The sequence below is a fragment of the Myotis daubentonii genome, chromosome 3, assembly GCF_963259705.1.
Source record: "Myotis daubentonii chromosome 3, mMyoDau2.1, whole genome shotgun sequence".
In the NCBI taxonomy this organism is placed as follows: domain Eukaryota; kingdom Metazoa; phylum Chordata; class Mammalia; order Chiroptera; family Vespertilionidae; genus Myotis; species Myotis daubentonii.
Window position 1 is genome coordinate 149,103,978 of NC_081842.1, and position 27,044 is coordinate 149,131,021.

At 39.2% G+C, this 27,044-nt stretch overlaps 1 protein-coding gene across 5 annotated transcripts in view; it reads right to left on the minus strand.

The window, feature by feature from the left end:
• Nucleotides 1-15,674: 15,674 nt before the first annotated feature.
• BTBD8 (BTB domain containing 8) overlaps nucleotides 15,675-27,044 on the minus strand; it is an 88,670-nt gene continuing 77,300 nt past the window's right edge. For all 5 annotated transcript variants that reach the window (XM_059688806.1, XM_059688808.1, XM_059688807.1 and 2 more), the window contains 5 exons: nucleotides 22,980-23,691; nucleotides 22,644-22,731; nucleotides 22,106-22,245; nucleotides 17,950-20,226; nucleotides 15,675-16,655 (listed from right to left, as the gene is read on the minus strand). In XM_059688806.1, the coding sequence (XP_059544789.1) occupies nucleotides 16,189-16,655; nucleotides 17,950-20,226; nucleotides 22,106-22,245; nucleotides 22,644-22,731; nucleotides 22,980-23,691 (3,684 nt within the window). In that variant the 3' untranslated portion in view covers nucleotides 15,675-16,188. The remainder of the gene's footprint in view (nucleotides 16,656-17,949; nucleotides 20,227-22,105; nucleotides 22,246-22,643; nucleotides 22,732-22,979; nucleotides 23,692-27,044) is intronic.

Sequence of the window (27,044 nt, forward strand, 5' to 3'; positions counted from 1 at the left end):
CTGTGCACGCTCTTATATAATGCCACTGTCCAGGTGGACACCGGGTCCCACCTCTTCTTGTTTACTCAAGAACATAGCTCTAACAATTCTCTCCTGTCGTTCTTACAACATCAATTTTCCCCTCTCCACTGACCATTCTCAAGCACAAATAAATATGCTCTTATTTCTCTGATTTAAAAATCTCTTGATCCTGCCCCCACTCCAGTTAACCATCCCATTTCTCTGCTCTCCTTCACAGTAAAATGCAAATAGATTGTCTAACGTTTGTACTTCTAATGCCTCTTCTCCCATTCTTTCTTAAACTTACTCCCATCAGGCTTGTTCATTTTCACCTTGCCACAGAAATCGCTCTTGTCAAGGACATTGCTAAATCCAGCAGACAATTTTCAATACTAATTTTACTTGGCGAGTCAGTAGCATTTGTTGCAGCTGGTCACTTCGTCCTCTTGGAAACACTTCCTTCCCTTGGTTTTCCCATACTGTACTCTCGTGGTTTGCCTCTAACCACACTGGCCACTTTTCAGCAATCTTTATTGTTTTCCCCCAATTCCCAAACTCTTGGAAGCACCCCAAGTGCAGTCCTTGGGCCTCTTCTCTGGCTATATTCACTCCCTCAGTGACCTCATCAACTCTTGGTTTTGCATATACTTCACATGCTAACAAATCCCAAATGTCTTTCTCCAGTCTTAGCCTTTGCCCTAAATTCCAGATTGTTATAAGCAATTGCTTATTAAATTTCTACTAACAGACGTCTCAAATTTCAGATGTACAAAACTGAACTTCTAATTTCCCTTTGCAAACTTGTACCATCCAGTCTTTCTCATCTCAGTTAATAACTCAAATTTTTCCTGTTGTTAAATGAAAATACCTTGCCTGTCTCTGATCTGCCCCATCTCATCCATCAGAAAATCTTATTGCCTGTACCTTTAAAATATATCCAGAGCCTGACCACCTGCCTGGTCTGAATCACCATCAACTCTCACCTGGATTATTGCAGTAGCCTCCTAACAGGTCTCCCTGTTTACGTGTTGTTCCTTACAGTCCCTTTTCAACATAACAACCAGGGTAATCCTGTTAAAATAGAAGTCAGAATTAAGCTAAAGTTCTTATGATGATGTACAAGGGCCCGACTCATCCAATCCCCGTATTACCTATCTAACCTCTTCTACTACTACTCTCCCTCTCACCTATTTCCTCTGCCCAGCCACATTGGCCCCTCGCTGTCTCATGTTGTAAATGTTTCCCTCCACGTCCCGCGTGGTTCAGGGTTCAGGATCTGGAAGAGGAGCCGCACACAAATGAAAGAGAAAAGACAAGAGATAATTTGGGACTATCGGGGGGGGGGGGGGGGCCAGGCAGGTAAGTCCAACTCAAGAGGAAGGACTTCCACCAGTGTTCATGATGTACCATCCTTTTATAGTCAGAGGTAAACAAGGCAGTGGTCACCATAGTTACAAGTTCTTGTGAGTTTCACCTGTTTTGACCAAGTTACACTTCCTGCACTTCCCTCAGCCCATTAGCCTCCCAGATAAGATCCAGGGAATATTATAAGGTCAAGCCTAATTATGCTAAGAGGACTGAGCCCTCTAAGCTGGGACTTGTTTGTGACTTTGCCAGCAGGTCAGTCCGAGGCTCAACCCTATATCGGTTCCCCACAGTCTCATACCTGTCAAGCACGCTCCAAGCACGCTCCTGACAGGACTTTTGCATCAGCTTTTCTGTCTAACGTGCTCTCCTTCCAGATAATTTCCTAGTTCACTCTCTCTCTCTCATCTTAGCTATCATCTTCCAATAAAGCCCAGCTTGACTTCCTAATTTAAAATATTGGAACCACTCTTGACTCCTTTTAACTTGCTTTGTTTTTAATAGCACTTGTCACCTTCTAACATATCATACAATGTCTGTACTTACTGTGTTTGGTGTTTACAGCCTTTCTCCTCTCACTAGAATGTAAATTCTACAAGAGCAGGGACTTTTGTCTGATAAATCTCTAGCACCTAGAACAGTGGTTCTCAACCGTGGCTGCACATTAGAATCACCTGGGCATCTTTTTAAAATCCTGATTTCTGGGCCTCATCCTTGGATGAGGTAGCCGGGCCTCGGAGGATGAGGCCCAGAAATCAGGATTTTAAAAAGATGCCCAGGTGATTCTAATGTGCAGCCAAGGTTGAGAACCACTGACCTAGAATAATGAGTGGTATCTGTTAAGCACTAATGAATAATGTCAAAGGTTGAAGTATCATTCATCCTCACATATAAAGCCCCTTCTGTTTTGTGCCTCAGTGATAACATATCACACTTCATTGAATATTAGCATCCGTAAGTTAAATAGTAGGAATGGGAGCTTCTATTTTTATTAAAATTCTTAACCTTATTACTTTTAAGTATTAATTAATTTATTTCAACCTTTGGTTTTTTTGGGTCCAAGCCAACTAATTTGTCTGATAGGTATTTGCTGGAAATAAATGTTTAACAACTTATTCTGCTAATCAGTTTTCTTGGGGGGGGGGGGTGGTAGCGCTTATGTATTACCATGATTTATTCATTAACAAAACAAATAAGGCTGTTTGAGTTGTGCTTTTAAAGGTGTCTACATGATTCAGGCTCAAATATATTGAAATTGAATAAACATAATTTTGGCAACTCCATAACAGCCCAACTTCCTGATTCATTACTCCCTAGAATTCCCACACAGAAATATGTTCAATTTACATTCCTGCTTAGTGTCAGAAGATTCCTAATCCAGCAACTGTGAGAAAGTTATAATGAAAACTTAATTCCAGAAATTGTTGATTTCTGGATTGAAAAGGTAAACTTCAACTTGAAAGCATAGAATATATATGTATATATATATGTAAATCTTGCAATGCCATATTTCCACATTAGTTGCAGAATAACAAGCTGTTATGAGACTGTGCAAAGGATAACTTAATGTTTTTTTGTGAGGTGCCTCAATTTCATAAGCAGCAACAAACCCTCTCCAGCAGTCACCAACCAGTGGTCTGCGGACCGCTGGTGGTCTGTGAGGTCGGAAAGGTTGGCAACCTGCTTTGATCGAGCTAGAATAACAAATGTACTTCAATATTTCCCCTTTCAGTCATTGAAGACATTGAACAAGCATTTTCTTTTGATGCTTCACTGCATATCCTTTTTGTTATTTGCTTCATTGCTGATGTTCTGACCTTGATGTTGTCACCTGTCAAAAGGTGACACACATACACATACATACTAAGGGAATTGGAGAGGAAATCTGATGAAAGAAAAGTGACTGTTTTTATTTTTTTAAAATATATCTTATTGATTTTTTTACAGAGAGGAAGGGAGATGGATAGAGAGTTAGAAACATCAATCAGCTGCCTTCTGCACACCCCCTACTGGGGATGTGCCCACAACCAAGGTACATGCCCTTGACCAGAATCAAACCTGGGACCCTTCAGTCTGCAGTCCAACGCTCTATCCACTGAGCCAAACCAGTTTTGGCAAAAGTGACTGTTTTAAAACTAGCCTTTCACCAGTTTTCTTTGATATGGAAACTGACACAGCACAGTGCCCTATATTTTCAGAACCTAACCAGGTATATGAATTCTTATTTTTCAATGATTGGACTTAAATGATTTATTGTTTTGAAAACATAAGCTCAATTTAATTAAAGCATAGGATGATTTTGTTGTTGTTTTTTGGCTTCAAAAACTTTTCTATTTCCAAATAGGTTTGGGTATGCATGTAAATGGTTTATATAATCAAAGCAAAACATATTTAGTTCTCTACTCAGGCACTAAGAAAAAGTTTTCATTTTCCCGCCTCACTGGTCCTGTTCATCCTCTTTGAATTAAGTCTCTCCTGGTTCCCACCTGATTCTCAGCTGACTCTCAGATCCTTTGTGCTTTAACTACTGTTGGTTTGTTGTGATTATTGAACATAGCTGTAATTCAGTGGTGAATTCCTCAAAGTTGTTATTTTGACAGGTTGTGTTTGGACAAGGGAAGCTGTCTTCAGTCCTCAGTCATAATGTAAAACAACTACGATGAAAACTCAATACACCAGCAAACACTAACTCTGAGAACATACAAATTCTTAAATTTAAGGCATATTGAACTGGATAAAGAAATTCCTACCTAGGCTTCCCATCAAAGCCTAGTCAGATTTTTATCATATGAATCAGACACTGTCTGAAAAAGGATAAAAGACACATAACATCTATCTCTTTGCCCCCTGCTTCAGATCAAGGTTCTGCACCAACTAGAAATTTTGTGATTATTATTTTTCCAGAGACACATTGCTTTTTGAGGCAGCCAGAGTGTATTAATTACCCCTCCCTCTCTTCCTCTCTTTACCTCCATTATTTCTCTCCTGTTGTTCTACATTGATCGAGAGAAGATCTCCAAGAAAACAGCTGGGCGGGAAGGAGGGCGCAGGCTGCATGTTGAGAAATGTAGTGTCTCAATGATAACATTGTATACAGGAGCAGAGAGTGGATGAACTAACAACAATGCAAACTAAGAATTTTGTAGTTCTTCATGTGCTCCATGATTTCAAGGTAACAAATAATCAGAGAAAAGCCAGCAGAGAGAAACTGCAGTAGGTCAATGTCTAACAGACATGGAAATTGAAATAAGAACTGGCATACATACAAGTGGATAAGACCCTGGGGGCCTAAGCCTTCAGTCAGACATCCTTAGTGCTGCCACGGAGGCGGGAGAAGCTCCTGCCACAACCACTGCGCTCGCCAGCCATGAGCCCAGCTTCTGGCTGAGCGGTGCTCCACCTATGAGAGTGCACTGACTACCAGGGGGCAGCTCCTGTGTTGAGCTTGTGCCCCATGGTGGTCAGTGCATGTCAAAGGGACCAGTCTTTCCACCATTTGGTCAATTTGCATATTAGCCTTTTATTATATAAGACTAGCGGCCCGGTGCATGAAAATTCATGCACTGGAGGGGGGGTCCCTCATCCTGGCCTGCCCCCTCTCACAGTCTGGGATCCCTCAGGGGTGGGAGGTGACCTGGTGATCAGGGGAAGGCAATGCCCCATCACACCTCTACTTCTGACACTGCTGGCAGCACAAGCCTTGGCTGGCCCTGGTTACCTGAGCCTCGGGCAGCCCTAGGCGGCTGGGCAGCTGTTATCCGACGCTTGCCTGCAACTCGGGCCGGCCCTGGTCAGCTGGGCAGCCACCATCTGAGGCTTGCCTGTGCCACGGGCCGGACCTTTGTGGCTGGGGGGCTGAGGGGACTGGGAGACTCCAGAGGCAGGCACGTGGCAGGGCTGAGGAGACTGGGTGCCACCATCTTGTGGCTGTGGGCACTGCCATCTTTGTGATGGTGTGAGGGTCAATTAGCATATTTCCACTTTATTAGATACTAGAGGCCCGGTGCACAAAAATTTGTGCACTCTGGGGGAGGGAATCCCTCAGCCCGGCCTGTGCCCTCTTGCAGTCTGGGACCCCTCAGGGGATGACCACTTGCTGGCTTAGGCCTGCTCCCCGGGGGATTGGGCCTAAGCTGGCAGTCAGACATCCCTCTGGTAGCCCGGCAGCTCTCGGGGGATGTCCACTTGCCAGCGGGGAGCAGACCTAAGCTGCAGTCGGACATCCTTAGCGCTGCTGAGGAAGCGGGAGAGGCTCCCACCACCACTGCTGAACTGGCAGCCATCAGCCTGGCTTGTGGCTGAGCAGAGTTCCCCACTGTGAGAGCGCACTGACCACCAGAGGGCAGCTCTTGCATTGAGTGTCTGCCCCCTGGTGGTCAGTGTGTGACATAGTGACCAGTGATTCCCAGTCTTTCTGCTGCTAGGGTCAGTTTGCATATTACCCTTTCATTATATAGGCTAGAAGCCTGATGTACGGGTGGGGGCCAGCTGGTTTGCCCTGAAGGGTGTCCCGGATCAGGGTGGGGGTCCCGCTTGGGTGCCTGGCCAGCTTGGATGAGGGGCTGATGGCTGTTTGCAGCTGGTCAAACCCCCTTCAGGTTGGGGGTCCCCACTGGGGTGCCTGGCCAGTCTGGGTGAGGGGCTGAGGGCCGTTTTCAGGCTGGCAGGCGACTGAAGCTCCCAGCCTTTCCTTTTTTTTTCTTTTCTTTTTTTATTCTGGCATTTATTTACCTTCTATAGCTGTCACTGGAGCTGAGAGCCAGCTCCAGCTCTGAGGCCCAGCTCCAGCTCTGAGGCCATGGCTGGCTGAAAGCAGGTATCTGGGGTTTGTTTAGCTTCTATAATTGAAACATTGTTGCTTCCAGAGCTCAGAGCTGGGCCGCGGCAGGCGGGGAACCTTGGCTTCCTCCATCACTGGAGCAAGCAAGCCTCATGTTCGCTTCAGCTGCGTGGCTGCCTGCCGCCATCTTTGTTGGCAGTTAATTTGCATATCCTGCTGATTAGCCAATGGGAAGCATAGCGGAGGTATGGTCAATTACCATGTTTGTCTATTATTAGATAGGATGATGACTAGGGGCCCAGTGCACTAATTTGTGCACCTTGAAAGGAACTGTGGGCCATGAGGCTGTGGTGGGCAGAGGCAGATCTCAGTCCGTCCTCTGCGCCCCTGCCCAGCCCCTCCTGCCGCAGCCCCCCAGTCCCCTGTATGCCAGCAGCCCCACTCCTGCCGCTGCTGCTCCCACACGCTGACAGTGCTGTCCTGCTTACACCCACTGACGGTGTGGAGCATTTGGGACCGGTGCCAGCAGTGGGTGCGAGCAGTGGCAGCTGCCCTTTAGGAGCAGGGGGAAGTGGAGAAGCCCTCAGGGGCAATCAGGACCGGCAGCCACCGCTCGCACCCACTGACAGCGCCGAGCAATCGGGATGGGTGCCGGCAGCAGTTGCGAACACCGGGTGGGACTGGAGCGTGTGGGAGCAAATAATTTTCAGTAACCACCAGAGGCTCGCCCCGATGACAGCAAATGGCACCCTGTCTTGGTCTGGCACCCCCGCTCACCTGCTCCACCATCCCCCCATGGCTGACGCCCGCCATGTTCCATGTGCGCCCCTGAGTGGTCAGTGCACGTCATAGCTACTGGTTATTTGGTTGTTCTGCCATTTGGTCTATTTGCATATTAGGGTTTTATTTTTTTAATTTTTTTTTAGGGATATATATATATATATATATATATTCTCATGTATCAAATTTATTATTACTTGTTGAATCTATTCATATTTGTGAAAAACCTTTTCTTTATGGTTCTTTTTGTAAAAGTAACTCATGCAGTATTAAAATGATAAAAACATACACTTCCTATATCTAGCTTAGCTGGATTCGAAGTAGTCTTGGTATAAAAATTAAAATATAAGCCCAGGCTGGTGTGGCTTAGTTGGTTGTCCCATGCACCAGAGATCACTGGTTCAATTCCTGGTCAGGGCACATACTGGGTTTCAGGTTTGATCCCCGTTCGGGCTGTGTTCGAGGTATATACGGGAGGAACTGATTGAAATTTCTCTCAACGATGTTTCTGTCTCCCTTCTTGCTCTCTCTAAAATCAATAAGAACATATTTTTAAAAGCTTATAATATGAAAACAATATAAATATTACTGGAGAAGAGTAGGCAGACAATATCAACTCCAAAATATCTCTTGCAATGTATCATTAAACTGAGCCAAACCTAGTCCCTATCTCTCTCTGATAACACCCCCTCAAAAAACACACAACAACAACAAAAACCTAACAGAAGATGGAGTGGGAGTGGAAAGACCATAGTGTGTTGGGTTTCTGAATTTTGAAAAGACATTATATTGCGTACCTTGGCTGTTTCAGTTGCACTCTAAATGTGACATGTAAAAATTTAAAATTACCTTTGTTTCCAACCAGGAACCATCAGCCTTCATTTTTTACCTATTAGAATTCTGGGATATGGGGAGGGAATCATCTTTATCCTTTCTTCCAACTTTTCACACTCAGTTGACATCCACATCTTATTCATTCTGCCTCCAAATTCTCTATTAGATCCATCCCCTTCTTTCTTTCTTTTTTTACATTGCCTCAGAATTTTTTTTCAAGAAAAATGATTTTAAGTATAATAACATTACATGCAATAAACAATATTTCAAGAAAAACAATTTTAAATATAATAATGTTACATGCAATAAACATTAATATTTTAAGAAAAAAGACTTTAAATATTACCCAAACTATACTAACATAGACTAATATCACAAAAGTTGTAGAAAATATTAAAAATCTGCAAATAACAGGATTACTTCTATTATATTCTAAAATCTTTTTTCCTCTGGCTCTATTTTATTCATCAGTTTATGTTGTTCATTATAGTCCACAAATGAGTGAGATCATGTGATATTTATCTTTCTCTGACTGGCTTATTTCACTTAGCATAAAAGTCTCCAGTCCACCTATGCTGTTGCAAATGGTAAGAGTTCCTTCTTGTTTAACAACAGCATAGTATTCCATTGTGTAGATGTACCACAGGTTTCTAATTCACTCATCTGCTGATGGGCACTTAGGCTGTTTCTAAATCTTAGCTATGGTAAATTGTGCTGCTATGAACATAGGGATGCATATATCCTTTCTGATTGGTGTTTCTGGCTTCTTGGGATATATTCCTAGAAGTGGTATTACTGGGTCATATGGGAGCTCCATTTTTAATTTTTTGAGGAAACATACTGTTTTTGGAGTTGCACCAGTCTGCATTCCCACCAGCAGTGAAAGAGGTTTCCTTTTTCTCCGCATCCTCGCCAGCACTTGTTGTTTGTTGATGATAGCCATTCTGGTAGGTGTGAGATGGTACCTCATTGTCATTTTGATTTGCATTTCTCACCCATCCTCTTATTTCTATGCTTACTATTACTTCCTTAGTTTGGGCCTATTTCTTTTCTTTCTTTTTTAAAAATATATTTGTATTGATTTCAGAGAAGAAGCGAGAGGGAGAGATAGAAACATCAAAGATGAGAAAGAATCTTTTTATTCCAATGATTCCCTTACATGTCTTCCTTCCTCCAGTCTTTTGACCTTCCAAAATATTTTTCACACTATAGAGCTAAAGTCCTATAAAGTATTTATTTGATTAAAAAACTTTTTAAAATATGTTTGCCTAAATGGCTTGCTCACAGTCTTTGGCATGACTCAGTTTTTGGCCTGCCCACACTTTTTCAGCTTTACCTGCCACTGCTGTGTCACATGCATTCGGTGCTTAAATTATATTAGACACCTGAAGTTCCTAGAAATGCCCTTAATCAGTGAATACTCTTTGTGCTTGGTCCTGCCTCCTGCCTTTTCCTTGATGGTCCCTGATTCATTGATGATTCCCAAATTATTTTCAAACTGCTTAAGTTACTTTTATCTTAAAAACAACAGTATCTTCACACTACCACTGTCTGCTTTCCAGTCAGGCTCCTTGAATAAGTTTTACCTCCTGCTCATCTTTCACCCACTGTAGTCTAGTTTTTGTCCTTACTACTGCTTTAAGAAACAAACAAACACAAAAGCACCCATTGGCAAAAACTACCAATAAAATCCTAATGTCCAAATCCAATGGACTAGTTGTGCACCTTGACACCTCAAATATAATTCAACACCATTAACTGCTACTATTTACCTATAAATAACACACCAGCCTACTATTTTTCTGTGCTTTCTGAAATATATGTGTTAAAGGATAAAAATAAGCACCACTTAACCATTATCACCACTAATATTTTTACTTATTTCCTTCAAGTCTCTTTTTCTATTTACCCCAAAGTTTAAAAAATTGGATATTATATTTATAAATATACATTCTAGTTTTTTTCTTATAAGTATCTTCCCTTGGCATTAAACAGATATTTTTGGAAATGATCTTAATCATTGCATAATGTTTTATAGATGTACCATAATTTATTTAGCCTTTCTCCTTTTGACATTTAGCTACTTTTCAATTTTCACTAATATGTCTAGTTCTCTGATAAACATATTTATAGACAAATCTTTGTCTCAGATTCTTATTTTTTAGTGGTAAATATCAAAAGGGGAAGGACCTAGGTTAAGAATATGAAGTTATAAACATTCTTTTTTAAATATATTTCATTGATTTTTTACAGAGAGGAAGGGAGAGAGATAGTTAGAAACATTGATCAGCTGCCTCCTGCACACCACCTACTGGGGATGTGCCCGCAACCAAGGTACATGCCTTGACTGGAATCGAACCCGGGACCCTCCAGTCCGCAGGCCGACGCTCCATCCACTGAGCCAAACTGGTCAGGGCTTATAAACATTCTTAACATAGATTGCCTAACTTCCTGAAGAGGTAATTTACACTCCCACAGCATCATATGAGGATCCCCAACTTGTCATTCTCCTGCTAATTTTGAATTTCTTAAAAACCTTTTAAAAGCCTTGCCAATTTGATAGGTGAAAGTAGAATCTCTTAGTTCATTACTCCTCCTCACCTTGGCCTCCTAGTTCTCTTATTTCCGAATATTCCTTTTCTGTCTCCTCCTCAGGCTTTTCTTTTTCTCACTATTTCATGGTATTTTGTCCTCTGTCCCTGAGTGTCCCACAGGCATCTCAAACTTAATAGGTCCTAAATTAATCTCATCCTCACTCTTAAACTTGCTTCAATTTTTGCTTAATGATATCAACCAGCTAGGCGCCCCAATCAGAAACCTGAATCTTTTAAGATGACTCCCTCATCTCATCTCATCTCATCTCATCTCATCTCATCAGACACTGTTTTTCTAACCCACATCTTAAATCTCTCAAATATGTTCACTCCTCTCTATCTCCACAGCCACTGCCCGAACTCAATCCTTTATTATTGTAACACTCATCACCATGTCCCTGCCTTGTCACCCTGCTCCATTCCATCCTAAATGCTTCCAGAGGGATCTTTCTAAAATGCAAACCTTAGACTAAATGTCCCTATCCAACTCCATCTTTTGCCCTTCCCCTCCATTCCCTTCTCCGCTCCAGTCAGAAGGAACAATCAGAACTCCCCAGTACTTCTAAACTTTTTCTGCCAATACTATGCCTCTTCCTTTGTCTTGTGAATTCCTATTAATCCTAAAATAGTGAGGCAGCCTATCCAATTGTCATTGCATCACTTCCTTCTCCTTTATCCACTGCTCACACTTTATACAGAGCTTTATTATGACAATTGACATCACAATTTTTAAGCATTTCTCTCCCTCAACTGCGATACTCAAGGACTGATACTATGCCATTCATCTTTTAAAAAATATATTTTTATTCATTTCAGAGAGGAAGGGAGAGAGATAGAAACATCAATGATGAGAGAGAATCATTGATTGCTGCCTCCTGCACGCCCCCTACTGAGGATCAAGCCTGCAACCCAGGCATATGCCCTTGGCCGAAATCAAACCCACAACCCTTCAGTAGGCAGGCCGATGCTCTATCCACTGAACCAAGCGGCTAGGGTCATTCATCTTTTAATCCTCAGCACTAGCATAGTCTGGGAATATATTAGGCCCTCAAAATATGTGTAGGATAAGTGTTATTTTTGAGAGCAATTTAAAAATTCCTTTCCATCTTCTCCCATCATCTAATCCAGTGATGGCGAACCTATGACACGTGTGTCAGAGGTGACACGCGAACTCATTTTTTTGGTTGATTTTTCTTTGTTAAATGGCATTTAAATATATAAAATAAATATCAAAAATATTAAATCTTTGTTTTACTATGGTTGCAAATATCACAAGATTCTATATGTGACACGGCACCAGAGTTAAGTTAGGGTTTTTCAAAATGCTGACACGCCGAGCTCAAAAGGTTCGCCATCACTGATCTAATCATTCACCAGTTCTATAATCTAGTCCATCTACTATCTCTGTTATCAAGTCCTCCTCCATTTCCCATTTCTAAAGTTGACAAAATGATTGTAATTGCATTTTGAGATTTGGGTGCCTCTACAAAACAGGCCATCTTCATTGCAGCTGATGGTTATCTTTCTAAAACACATGTGATTGTGATTACGTTACCTAACTACTGAAGAAACAACTTTGATGACTAGCCATTGTGAGTTATAGGTGGTTTATTTCCCAAGAAAAAGGAAACAGGTTGTCCACTGAGAATTAAAAATAAATGAGTGCATAATGAAAAAGTACACATTGCCTACCAAATTTAGGGCTTTGGCTGCTTAAGCATAGTATTTAATAACTTTCAGAATCCAACTCCAGCTCAGCTCTTCAGTCCTTTATCCAACACACATCCTAGTCACCAAACCTTTAATGTGCGGTTGTGGCTAGAAATGCCCTATCACCAAGCAAATTCCTATTTATCCTTGAAAGCTAGCATCAGATATTATTTGGTTGCTCCAAAAGATAGAATAAAGGAACTTTAGACTCTCTCCACCATCTTCAGCAATCCTCCCCAAGCAACCCAAATCAAAATACATTTAATAATGAATTAGTTTTTACAATCTCAGGTAAACTAGTATAAAACCATCTTTTAAAAAACATTTCTATTTTTATTGACCTGTAATATACAATCTAAGTAAAAGCAAAGTACTCTCTCTACAAGCGCATCTTCAAGACAAGTGCGTGGCCTACACTTCCAAATAGATTGCAGCCACGAAGCCTCTTCTTTATAGATTCTGACGCAGTCACTGAATATCACTTGCTCTAAGCAGCTTTCTGTAATCTCTTCCTGACAAGTTGTTCATAGCTCCTCTCTGTGGGTTCCCACAACTCTGTCCATATACAGCTGTTATCTTACCAACAATAAGATAGTGCAGTGGTTGGCAAACTGCAGCTCGAGAGCCACATGTGGCTCTTTGGCCCCTTGAGTGTGGCTCTTCCACAAGATACCGACTTCTGCGCATGGGCCATGAAGTTTCAATCGCACTGTATGTGCGCCCGCATGTGGTATTTTGTGGAAGAGCCACACTCAAGGGGCCAAAGAGCCGCATGTGGCTAGTGAGCCACAGTTTGCTGACCACTGAGATAGTGTACTCTCTTTTACTAGAGTAGCTCAACTACGGTGAGGACACTACAACAGTTTTCTCATGTGTAAAATGAAGATAAGACATATCTTCATAAGTATGTTATGCATATTTGAAACACTTAGCACAGTGTCCAACATATAAATGCTAAATAAATGTTAGCAATTATTTTTCAATATGTGTTTGTTGAATGAAGAATAAGTAGCCCGAAGAGTCCCACAGCAAACAGACTGGTAGATGTGTCATTTACAAAAGAGCATGATAAGAAAACACACATGTCCTGAAATTACCTATGGGATCACTACTTAAGCAAAATGCCTTCCCTATTACCTGTTTAGAGATGTGAGATGAAATGGAATAGCTTTTTAATGTCCAGTAGTTTAAGAAAAAAGTTTTCAAGGCCTTGACACTGGGAAGGAGATGAAGTTTCAATGATAAATTTCTGAACTTTGAGGTAGTTTATTAAAAATAACACTTAGAGCAATTTCACATTTGGAGAAAAAGAAAACACAATGTCTTGGGTATGTGTGCTGTTTTTGACAATCATATACCTGGTATTACTTCTTTATACTATAAGCTATCTATAAATGTATTTGTTTTCAGGTTTTATGATGAAAATCAAATGAAGTGTGTTGTGTGGTAGAAATACCATCAAACTGAAATAAGGAATACTGAATTGGATTCTAGCCCATAAGTTAGCTGTGGGACCATGGGAAATCTTTTCATTCCTCTGGGCTTCAGAGTCCTCCTTTGGAATTTGAAGGGATTAGACTAATGTCTAAATTTCCATCCAGCTCTAAAATACAAAGTTCTTATAGTACTGTATTTTAACCTTTTTTCTTTTAAAAATATTTTTATTGATTTTAGAGAGAGGAAAGGGAGAGAGAGAGAGAGAGAGAGAGAGAGAGAGAGAGAGAGAGAGAGAAATAATTGATTGGGGGACCAAACCTGTAACCTGGGCATGTGCCCTGACTGGGAATCAAACTGGCGACCTTTCAGTGCAAATAACAATGCTCAACCAACTGAACCACACAGGCCAGGGCTTAACCTTTTTTTTTTTTTTTTTTTTTTTAAATATGCGTTTTCCCTTCAGTAGAAACTAAATTCTCTTTTTAAGTGGGAGGGCGCAGGAATCAAACCTTATTCATCTTTGCAACTCAGTGCCTCGAACCAATGCCTGTTTGACTTTTTGAATGAGTGAGAGTCCTCTACTGAGCTTCCAGTTAAAAAAGAAAAAAGGCAGAGCAAATTTATGGTATAACAGGTTAGTAGCTAATTGTATTATATAACAACTGGTGTGCATTCATATGATTTTTTATATTCAATATACAAAGTCTCTCTATTGTTGATCACTTGAAGCTTTGTTCATTTAGAAAAGGAATTCTAAACCAAAATGTTTCCTTCTGAGATATTTTAGAGAAATTATTAGGTACAAAGCTTTTCAGAAAGGCTACTAACTCATCATCAGAAGGGCAATGTCCACCGATATCAAGCAGGTATCCAAGTGTTCACTCCCCAGTATCACTTTGTAGAAAAGATTTTTATGTTTGCCTTGGTAGCAAAATTGCAGACTGAAAGACAATTCGATCAATATCTTGAAAGTAGAGTATATAGACACATGGGAAAAGCAAGCATACATGCGGGCGCACACGCACAGTTTAACTCTAACTCAACTGTTTCATGTACCCATTTTCAAATTAATATTTAGTGCAGGCATTTCCTGCAGGTGCAGTTCCAAAATGTCTCTAATATAGAATGAAAAGTGGGAGTAATTAGCTATAAAGGGAGTCTGTCTTAGTAAAACGGAGAGTTTTCCCATTTCTTTTGAACAAGGGCAGATGTCTCTCTCTGCATATATCCCCAAAATTTCGAGTTAAAGGGGATTCCATTTCTCTGTTTTAATGACAATGGGGTTGAAACTTGAAATTCATAATTTCCTAGACCTGAATTGTTGGGAAGTGAAATTTTTTCTCTTTTTTTAAAAAAAATTATCTTTAAAATTTTATTTTTCAATTGCAGTTGGACATTCATTTTATGTTAGCTACAACATAGTGGTTAGACAATCATATACGTTACAAAGTGACCTCCCCCTAATATTTCAAGGCACCATATATAATTATTTCAATATTATTGACTATATTCCCTAGGCCAATGGTCGGCAAACTCATTAGTCAACAGAGCCAAATATCAACAGTACAAAGATTGAAATTTCTTTTGAGAGCTGAATTTTTTAAACTTAAACTATATAGGTAGGTACATTGTTATTAACTTAATTAGGGTTCTCCTAAGGCTTAGGAAGAGCCACACTCAAGGGGTCAAAGAGCCACATGTGGCTCATGAGCCGCAGTTTGCCGACCACGGCCCTAGGCTACAGTTTACATCCAATTTTTTTTTAAAATATATTTTATTGATTTTTTACAGAGAGGAAGGGAGAGAGATAGAGAGTTAGAAACATCGATGAGAAAGAAACATCGACTAGCCGCCTCCTGCACATCTCCTACTGGGGATATGCCCGCAACCCAGGTACATGCCCTCGACCGGAATCGAACCTGGGACCTTTCAGTCCGCAGGCCGACGCTCTATCCACTGAGCCAAACCGGTTCTGGCTACATCCAATTTTGTAACTACCAATTTGTGCTTCTTAATCCCTTCACCTTTTTTACCCAGCCCTCAACCCATGTCCCCTCTGGCAACCATCAGTCTGTTTTCTGTATCTATGAGTCTGTGTCTGTTTTGTTTGTTCACTTATTTTGTCCTTTAGATTCCACACGTAAATGAAATCATATGGTATTTGTCTTTTTCTGTCTGACTTATTTCACTTAGAATAATACCTTAAAGGTGTTTTTTTTAATATTCAACTGTCAGCCTCAACCACATCAACCCACCAACCCAAGCTTGAGTGTTACTCACAGGTTAATTCTACATAATTGACACAAGCACAATATGTTTTTTATTGTTAAATTACTATGTTACCATATGCAGAGCAAAAAGTAAAGGAACAAATCTACTTGTGCATTCACATTTTAAATTCTTGAATGGTAAGTGAACAAATGACCAGTTAGGAAAGGAAAACTGAAGGGCTTCCTTATAGTCTTCTAATTTTTCTAATAATAAAACATGCTCAAAAATTTTAGAAAAACTTGTTTTCTATGTGTGATATCATAATAAACAAACTATGCTTACTTCAATAAATTGGAAAGACTCCCTCGATATTAAGGGCAGTGCATCTCTGGCTAATGTAATTATCATTTGGATACAATATAAACATCAAAAAATAAAAGGGTGGAATAGTTCAAATTTTTCAAAGTATTAGTACTCTTAATGTTGAGTTTCCAGTTCCAGAATTGTCCATTCCCCTTGGGGTGAACAATCTTCAGAGGAAAAACTAGCCATGGTGATGCTTGCTGAGGAATCAAGTGGAGAGGTTAGTTCACTCCATCTGTTCAAAGTGTCAACATGTGCTTTACCCTGAGGTTTTGAGCTGTCTCGTGCTAAAAGTAGTGTCTGATTGATTAGATACTGTGCTAAATTTAAGTCTTCAGGAACAGAATCTGTAATATTTAAGTTTGAATCCTGTTCAGAGAGCAGTTGCTTTAATAGTGTCCAATCTTGTTTTGCAAAGTGTTGATCATCTTCAAAATCCATGTCTGTAATGTGTGTTTCTGATTCCATTTTCTGCTCAAATGCTTCTACTACATCCATCTCATATATTGGAGAGAGGGTTTTTGAAGGCCGATCGTCATACATGTAGGTTTGTGCCAGTGTATCACAATCATCTATGTCTCCTGAAATAATTCATAATACTACACAATGTAAAAATTGCACATGTTGGTACCCTCAGAGTTCTGTAGAACAGTATTTAACAGTTATAGTCGAAAAACAACAACACAGAATGGGGAAAATTACATTTATACAAAACTGACAAGATTTTTGAGGCAATTCTTTTTCTATCTTAAAAAAACACACAACTCAAGGATAATGTTTAGCAGCAAAATCAAAATTGGTAACTAACAATATTTCTCATACCTTAGTTTAAAAACTTGTGATACAGAAAACAATAGAAATTATTTAAATATAAACAAAGAATATGCACATATATCTAATTTACTACAATAAAAACTTAAAGAAGAAAAAAAAAGACATGGCTATTTGATGGTGACTTTTAAGGTAAGTCAGTTCCAAATGGAGAATAAATACATTCTGTCTAAAGCCTTATTTGTATATTGCACATGCAAAGGAGAATGCAAGCAATGACAAACAAAAAAAGTACAACTTTAAGGAGCTCCCTGTTCTTGTGATTTTGCTCAACAGGGACTATGGATCAGTATTTTTCTTAGTTCTGATATACAATAGCTACTCAGTCAGCAACTACTGCATATTTTAAATGTGGGGTATTAGTTCAAATTACTATAATAAGGACAACAAACACAAAACAATTAGACGGGAAATCATCTATACATATGAAACAAGCCTGGGCTTTTTCATATTATCATTGTTATCATTGCTTCTAAATATAATCTCTTTTAGGAAATTTATCTTTTTACTTGAAAATTTTATAATAGAATTATAGTGATCCTTAAAGTCTTGACCTCTGTAAAATGTATATAAATTGTAATAATTAATGTAGTTAAAATAGTTCAGTGCTTTAAGTTACATATTACTATAGTTATTGCACAGACCTCTTATATACTAGCATAATCCATAAATCATATCCAATGTATAATAAAATTTCTAATAGTCAAGAATTCCTGTTAAATTAGACATAAATAACTAAATAATAGCAAACTAAGTTTTTCTCTTATTCTTTCATGTAAAATCTCTTAAGAGTAAGTTAGCTCTAATAAATCACCAAAATTTTTACTAGATATTGATTCTGCACTAGGATTTTAAGTGAACAATAAAGAGTAACTAGCTCATTTTAATACTATTAAGAAATTTAAGATTTCATTTATAATTTGAATCTGTTGCTTAAATAATTATTCTATCTAACTAAAATATAACATTCAGGGCTACATACAATTTTTAAATTCTATAAACTAGTTTTCCTATGGATTTAACATTGCTATTTCTGTACATTACCTGCAGATAAAGCAATATTAGCTTTTTCGGTAGCTGTAGAATGGCTCTCTTTCACTTGACTTTCCTGAGGCAGAAGCTGACTCCGAGAGGAGTCCAGAAATTTTGTAGAGCTGTTCTTTGGTACGTCAGAACTGGGTTCTCTTTGATGGAGCTCCAAATGACATGGTCTCTCTTGAGATTTTGTATCACTATCTGAAAGTTTGCTGCATTGCTGAATGTCATTATCTATGTTGCTTCCATTGTTTACTTTTTTATTTTCTGGAAGAAGTTGTTTGTCTCCTTTGGACAGAACATCGATTGTATACTTTTTTTCTGTGGCTGAAGCACTCTGTTTATCTCTTCTTGAAGAGTCAGTGCCACTAAAGCCCAAGAGAAAGCTTTCGTTTTTACATACATTATTGCCTTTATCTTGTTTACGTTCTAAAATACTGCCTTCACTTCCTTGTGAGTCTCTGGAATAGCAGGTCCTTCTGGGATGTTCATGAGAAATGCCACTGAAAACTTCACAAGGTGAAAGAGAATCTATAGAAGGCTGAAAGGGAGTGTGGACTTCCCCTTCATCAGACCCCAATTCTTCACATTCATCTACTGAAAGTAAAACTGACCTTTTAAAAATTTTAGTTGCAGAAAATGCGTGACTTTCATTTTCAGTTGCATCTTCAAAAGCTAAGTTAATAATCCCCTGAAAATGCTGAGGAGCTGAGTTAGATACTGAAAAATTTTCTGCAACGTTTTCAGCTTCAGATCTTTCATCTTCTGTTTCATCTGCTGAGGAAGAAACTTGGTCTACTTCCTGAGCAAACTGGACACTGCCTCTCAGGATATTTTCCCTTTCCCTAGGGTGGGCTATTGTAGATCGAGACCAAATTTCTGGCCTTTTCCTAGGAATCTCATCATCACTTGTAGAATTCACTTGGAAAAGATCATTACTACTTTGCTTTTTCATTTTTACTTCAATTCTTAAGTTACTATCATATATTTTTAATTCTTCAGGAGTACTGGTATCACTGCTACTTCTTCCAAGAAAATCATGGCACAGCATGGTGCCACATTTAGAAATACCTCTGTCATTTGACCCATCATCATCCTGAGACCCTCCAGCATCATAGTCTTCGGACCTGGGCTTTATGTCATCAGAGGACGTGGTAGCACTGCCAGTGTCAGATTCAGGACTCTCTCTCTGATGTAGAACACCGGTACTCAAATTCCAGTGACTTGCGAATGAAGCTTCTGGATTTTCATGGCTCTCTGGAGTTTCTATTGTTTCCATATCTTTAGGAGAAATTTTCTCTGATATTTGTTCCAAAAAACACTGGGAGGAGTCTGCTGTCGCATACTTGTCTTCATTCATAGCAGCGCCATCAGATAACTGACTAGGAATTGTCTGTTCTACATGAAAATTAGATTTTCTGTCATCTTGAATAGTATGTAAGGTACCATTTGTCCTTTCAGGAACACAAGGTAAAATGTCTTTCACACAGTTAATGCTTGATTTTTTGTTTGTGTCTTTTCTCCCTACAGGCTTCTCCTTAATGAATACTGAATGGATTTGCTGTGGGTTAGCTGAGTCTAAATCACAACCTAGATTAGAGTTCAAGAGGTTTTCATTTGGATTTGAAGTCACGGATTTTATGGCAGTGGTGCTATAAAATTCTGGATCCACATGATCACTTCCACCAGAATGACAATGTAGTTTAGATGTGTTGCAATGATCTGTTTCTTTGTTATTGGAAAACTGTGTTTCACTTTTATCTGAATCACTCTGTCTTGATTCCAATTCATGTTTTATTGCTTTATCCAGATTTGAAATATTTTGGCATTTCAATACCAATTTCTCTCTCTCTTGATTGTTCAATGGCTGTTGTGGGTCAGGTGTGCATAATGTTTCTGTACCACTGATTTCAGATGTGAGGTTCATCAGAGGTTCGTGAGGCTTCTGTTCGGTAACACTGCCATTATTATTACCTTTTTGGACAACAGATATTTCACTTTTTAAAAGTCTTTGAGAAGAAGACTGACTCTTCAATAAGACCTGTCCAGGAAGAATTTTCTGTTTTGATACTTTATTATTCAAAGTTTCACCTTTCTTAGTTAGGTTTTTAGGTATTGCCACTATTTTTGCATTAACCTTAGGCAAAGTTGTGTGCCCTTGCTTGATAATTTTTCTCTTAGGTATCTGTTTATCTGTTGTACTGTGGTCCAACTTTGCTACACTTCCATCAGACTGCCTTGAAGAGACGGAAGATTTTACTGAATTGGGTGATTCTCCTTGAGAACCTAAGAAAAGAAAATTAAAAAATATAATATACCTTCCAATTTGTAAATGAAATTCAATATTTGGTTTTAAATTACTTTAGAAGAAATAAAATAATGAATGGTAACATATCTGTAATCAAATGAACAACTACAGATTAGGAGTTAGTGGCATAATGAAATAAAACAAACATTTTTCTATTATAAATATAGAGGAACTATTCCAGAATCTTAGCAAAATTATTAAAATAGGATCATTCTTCCTCAAGTAAAGAGCCTTGAACTTATGCCAGAATTGGATTTGCATAAATATATGGGGGTGGAAAATTCTGATTTTCTTATACCAAAAGAATAGCACAGGACTTCTCTTTTATGTTCTTTTAGGAAAAAAAAAAATGACTATATTCCACACAGCTGAAAAGGAGAACTGAGCTAAATATAAATGTTAAAACTGCTGCATTTTTCCCCCAAACATGAACAAAACTAATTTATTTCTCATAACCAGATCATTATTATTGCAGCATATTAGGGTTAGCAGCTTAGATATACAGTTGAAACTAAAACTGGTAATGGAGGGTAAGAGGATTAACTTGGGGAGTCTATTTGTTTATACTGGTTAAAATCCTAAAGATTACTATCAAACAGAATTACCAAATATTTTAAAACCTGAATAATTTTTCTCTACCTTATTTTTTATTTACTTTCAGTATTAATTCATTACTTAACTCAAAGTTGTTTTTAGGATTTTACAAACTGCTCCTAATGCATAAAGCAAATTAATTTTTTAAATCAGTTATTACATTAGGAAATTATGCATTTTGATCAGCACGCTTTTCTTTCTTAGAACATGGAAAAACAACAGGTACAACACAGATTCCAGAGGAAAAATTCTTCCTCCTATGTATTGCAGCTCTCTAGACTGTGCCATTACCTTTTAAAGAACTCTTTATTACTGGTTTTGCAGATGGAATTCCTAGTTATTAATCAAACTTTGAAGAAACATGGATATAACATATAAAAGGACTACAAATGCAGATAAAGTAGTGACTCCTTTAATTATTTCTCTCACAAAATAACAATAAAAACCAAACCAACACCCAGAATACCAAAATAGTTGTCTGAAAAATAAAAGTATAAAATCTCATTTCTACAGCATGAAATGAATGTAAAATGAGTGAAACCATGTTACAGCTTATTCATAACTAGAGGCCCAGTGCACGGATTTGTGCATGGGCCAGGCGGGCCGGACACGCCCTGGAGCCAACCTCCTGTGGTCCCTCCCCGCTGGCCACATGGCCGGCCACACCTGGGGTGGCACCGGGGCTCGAAGGGCATCTGCAGAGTGAATGGGGTCCCTCCAACAGTTGGGGTCCTTTGGCCTGTGGGGATTGGGCCCAAACCGGCTCTCTGACATCCCCTGAAGGGTCCTGGATTGAGAAAGGATGGTTCTCGGGTGACACACCCCAGAATCGGGCTCCTTCCTCTCTGGTTCCGGATGTGTCACCCAAGAACCGCAGCTGCCAAGTAACCACAGCTCAGCAGGTCCTGCGTTGAGCGTCTACCCTTGGTGGTCAGTGCGCAGCATAGCTACCGCTTGGATGGCTGAACAGTCAGAGGGTCGCTTAGGCTTATCTATAATAATAAAAGTGTAATATGCTAATTAGACCAGACGTCCTTCTGGACGGCCTTCCAAAGCCAGGACTGAGGGAAGCCCGGGTTCCGGGTGCCAGAGGAAAGCCGGTGCCGGCAGCTGGGGGAAGGAAGGTCTACTCTTGCATGAATTTCATGCATTGGGCCTCTAGTATATATATAGATTGCTGCTCAAGTTCCAAATCGGAGTTCAGCCTTTTCCACTTAAACAAGGAACACCAGGACCTTGTCAGCTTGACCTTGTCAGCTTTACCTTGAGTTTTAGCAAAATTAGATGGGGCATTCTTTGTCCTCTGTTGAGCTGCAGCACATCCATTGTCATTTCCTCTTTTCTTTAAAATTGCCTGAGGTACTGGGTCATTGTATCCTTTGCTAGCGACCTTCTTCAGCACGCTAAGAAAAATGATTTTCATTGAGTATTTCATTCCAAAACATGAGCTTTAAAAGGCCTATACATAAAATACATTTTTTCTCAAAGAAATAAAAAATATCTCTTTTCTGAAAATAAAACACACACATATGTGCATATGTCTTTAAGTTTATAAAACTGTAGATCAAGTATGATAAAACAATGCATAATCAAGTGGGACAAGTGTAAATTATTTGCACCAATCATGATTTTACATAACTATACTAACTTCTTTTAGTAAATAAGAAAAGTTTTAAAATATCATTGTGTAAATACGTTACATTTTCTAACAAAAAAGAAAAGATACTTAAAATATTTAGCTAGAAGTTAGTAACTTTCAGAGAAAACTAATGGATAGGTAAAATAATGAATGAAGACTTACCTATTATTTATATTAGTTTCTTGTTCATGAATGCTTTTTTTATTGGAAGTTCCATTGGTAACTTTTGAAACAGGTCTAGATTTTACTGCTGTAAATTAAGAAAAAGTGAGTGATGAGATGGAACACTAAACATGTAACAATTATTTACAAAGGCACTGGTCAGGCACTAAACAAAATTAATTGTCAATGAGGGAAGAACTGGGTTTTCTCTGTTTGCATGAATACATGTAAATAAATACTTTTTTTGCATGTGAACTAAATAAAAGTCCAAACCGGTCATTTTTTTCTAGGAACCTTAACTGTCAGGAGCTTTTAAAAAAGTGTGCTAAAACCCACCTACAGTGGAAGTTTTGATACTTTCTACAAAGTTTTTCTCTGTCTGTCCTGGAGATTCAGAAAAGGACAGTTCATGACCAGATGGCTTCTCTTCTCCTATTGATCCATTTACTTTTGGTTCATCCAGACAGTCAGTGGAAACCAGTAATTCCACACTTGAATTTGTAGATCTGCTGGAGGGTCCTGCGATGCCAAGGCATGGAGAATCTTTCCCCGTGGCTTTCTTCAAAGGCTTTGCTCTGGCTTGCCCATTTGAGTTTCCAGTGAGTACCTTGGGTCTGGCACCTGTAACTTGTCCTTCTTCACCTCTCACTCTTTTTCCATTTAGTGCATTTTTGTGTCCATTCGTTGCTGCTGTTGCTGATCTTTCCACAACTTGTTTAGGTGACATGTTCGCTGACTTTGCATTATCGTTGTTTTCTGTTTTGGGTTTTATTATAGCTTTGGGCTTTCCAGAAACAGTTTTCCCCCCAGATTTTAATTCTTTTATAATCTTAGGTGCTATTTTTATACTATCCTTTTCCTTTAAGTCATCATGCTTCGAAGTTATATTTATAGTATTTCTATTAGTACTTGATGAATGTCCAGATGCTCCTAATCCATCAGATTTCATCTTTTGGTTAGCAGAGGGGCACCTCCAGCACTCTTTCTTATTATTTTCTCTCAAAGATTTATTTTTTATGACACCAGAGTCAGAAACTTGTCTCCTTTGCTACAAAGAAGAAAAAAATACCTTGTAACTTGACTGGAGTCTTTGACATATACTTAACATTTAAGTAAGCCAGTTTCCAAAGAAACTCCCCCCTCCTTCCCACCCCAGCAAAGTTCATAATTTAGTTTCATTCAAACTTGAATTATCTTTGGTGACTTTGAGCAATACTTACAATGTGTTTTTTATCAAATTACCTTAATCAAATCTAAAATACAGCACAAAATATTTAAAACCTATACTACTTTAAAAGGCATATTACTTAACTTTATGAAGTTATGATAGAGAATTAATACCTGACAGTGTCAGGATGGCTTGAGAGAATGACAACAACCTCCAATATCTTTGAAGGTCCACTCTCAGGTTCTGTGCATCATCTCACTTCATCTTAAAACAATACTATGAGATAGTTCCTGTTGCTATCTCTATATCTTAGGCAAGAAACTGGGGATTAAAGCAAGTATGTGATTTATCCCTGATCATATGTTGATAAGGAATGGAACTAGGATTTGATCTCATGATTTACTGCTTTACGTAGGTGGTCATGTATATGGTATAATTTGAGAGACATTATCAAGCTTTTCACCAAAAAATACCAGAAAATTTTTAAATCATTATTTTGTTAATCCTCACTCAAGGATATTTTTTCCATTGATTTTTTAGAGAAAGTGGAAAGTGGGGAGAAGGGAGGGAGGGAGGGAGGGAGGGAGGGAGAGAGAGAGAGAGAGAGAGAGAGAGAGAGAGAGAGAGAGAGAGAGAGAGAGAGAAGGGTGAAAGAGACACATCGATTGTCTGCCTCCCGCACGTGCCCTAACCAGGGTGGGGATCAAACCTGCAACCCAGGTACATGCTGTTGATGGAGAATCAAACCCAAGACCCTTCTTTGTGAGGGCCAATGCTCTAACTACTGAGCACACCAGAAGGGCCAAATGCCAGAAATTTTAGCCTCTGTGGTAAGAATTGTTTACTTCTTAGAGTCCTCATTTAAAGAAAAAGAAAAAAAGCACTCATGAGAAACAACATCATATCTGAAAAATTTGGTTTTTTAAAAGAGACAAGATACTGCCCTGGCCAGCACTGTTCAATGATTAGAGCATCAGCCCCAAAACCAAAGGGTTTCGGGTTTGATTCCTACTCAAGGGCATGTACCTCGGTTACAGGTTTGATCCTTGGCCCTGATCAGGGGGCAAGCAGCAGGAAACCAATCGATGTGTTGCTCTCACATTGATATTTCTCTCTCTCCCGCACCCCCTTCCACTCTCTAAAAAAAATCAATGCAAAAAATATCCTTGGATGAGGATTAACAACAACAAAAAAGGGAACAAGGTAGTAATGCAGAAAAAAAATAGTAATACAGTTTTGGTTGTCTGGAGAAAGTGGAGGAAAAAGGATCCTAAGAATAGGTAAAAGAGGGGAAAAGGGAAAATAGAAAGGAACTGAAGACAAATGTACCTATTTCATCATTTTGTTTAGAACTAACCTTGATATGGAAGAAAATAAAAAGAAATTTAAATTGGTAGAAAATCTAAAATTATTTTGCCTTTTTAAAAAATTTGAATGCTTTTCCTCTGCTTTGGAAAGCTATATGAGATTGTAGAGGTATAAGGCAGAGCCTGTGTTATCTTCATCTTTGTATCCCTTAGCACTGTGCCCACCACATACTAAATACACAAAAAAATATGGTGAATGTTGTTAAACCTGGGCATATATTGTAAAGTTCAAAGTCTAATTATTTCTAAATATAGAAAGCTTCCAACTACATTAAAATTTTGTCTAAGATAAAATTAACATCTATGTTTATACATCTATATATATATAAAAGCCTAAGCGACTGTTATGATGGAACAACTGGGACTACTAGTCAACCAGTCACTATGATGCGCACTGACCAGTGTGCACCCGCAGGGCTCACGGCTGAGAAGCGCACCTGCCACGGCATCGGGAGCCTCTCCTGACCACATGGCAGCGCTACTGAGCGGTGGCGGCAGGCACAGCAGGCTGGGATGAGTGCCAGTGGTGCAGCGCCTGGCCCTAGCTCGGGCTCCTCCCTGGCTGCTGCTTGGCACTACTACATCACTGGGGGATGTCCGACTGCCGGTTTAGGCCCGGGGATCAGGCCTAAACCGGCAGTCAAACATCCCCCGAGGGGTCCCAAATTGCAAGAGGGGGCAGGCCGGGCTGAGAGGCCAACCCCCACCCCCTTGCACAAATCTGTGCACTGGGCCTCTAGTAAATAAATAATAACCTGGCTAAGTTTAGGAAAAAGCAAGATATGATGATAAGAGAATCATTAGTTCTTGTCCTATCTTTGCCTTTGACTTAGGATATTTAAAAGATCATTAACATCTCTAGGCTTTAAACTATGTGTGATCAGAGGGTGGAGACTGGTCCAACTCAGTGTAGTGTGTAATATGTATAAAGTTCAAATAGGCTTAGCTCTCACTTTTTGTTTTCTTGATCAAATCTTAGCTCAAAAAATATTTTTTTAAAATTGATTTTAAAAGAGATAGGAAAGGAGGGGGAGCGAGCGCAAGAGGAAACCACATCGATTTGTTGTTCCACTTATTTTTGCATACATTGGTTGATTCTTGTATGTGCCCTGACCGGGGATCAAATCTGCAACCTTGGCATATCAGGATGACACTCTAACCAACTGAGCTGCCCAGCCAGGATTCTTTGTTTTTAAAAAGATTTCTTTATTTTATTCTTTATTTTTAACCCTTTGCGGTCCAATTTTATTTTTGGAATTCAAACAGTCTGGTCCAAATTAATTGACAGGATTGAATGTTGAACCGGTTTGTGGTGTCTCAGCCTCGACGTTGGACCTGCTCCTAGCGCCTGGTCTGTTGAGTCAGCCTCCACGTTGGACTGAAAAGGGTTAATACCTAAAACTAGGTAGACCTCTTCCCACCCCTAAAATTGATCCTACTTAATTTATTCTATCACTGAATCTATTTTAAAGCATCATGCTATGGGTGAGATCTATATAGTATATGGGGTAACTACACTCCTTTAAAAATTTCACATTAACACAGTACATTATGCTGGGGTTTCAATTTATACACATTTCTAGGCAGTCTCTGACTTACATCTGCAAAGTTTACATATATTGCCCATATACAAATGGCCAACTTGGAATGGTCACCACGAGCTACTGACAAAAATAAAGAAAAAGAGGGTAATCCTACAAAGCAATCCTCTTAGACAACCCTTTTGGTTCTAGTGCTATTCCTTCTTGTTTTAACTTTTTAATACAGAAAAATTTAAACAATCAAAAGAAGACAGAACAGTATCATGAATCCCCATGAACCTATTAACCAGCCTAAACAATCATCAACTCGGGGCCAATTTTATTT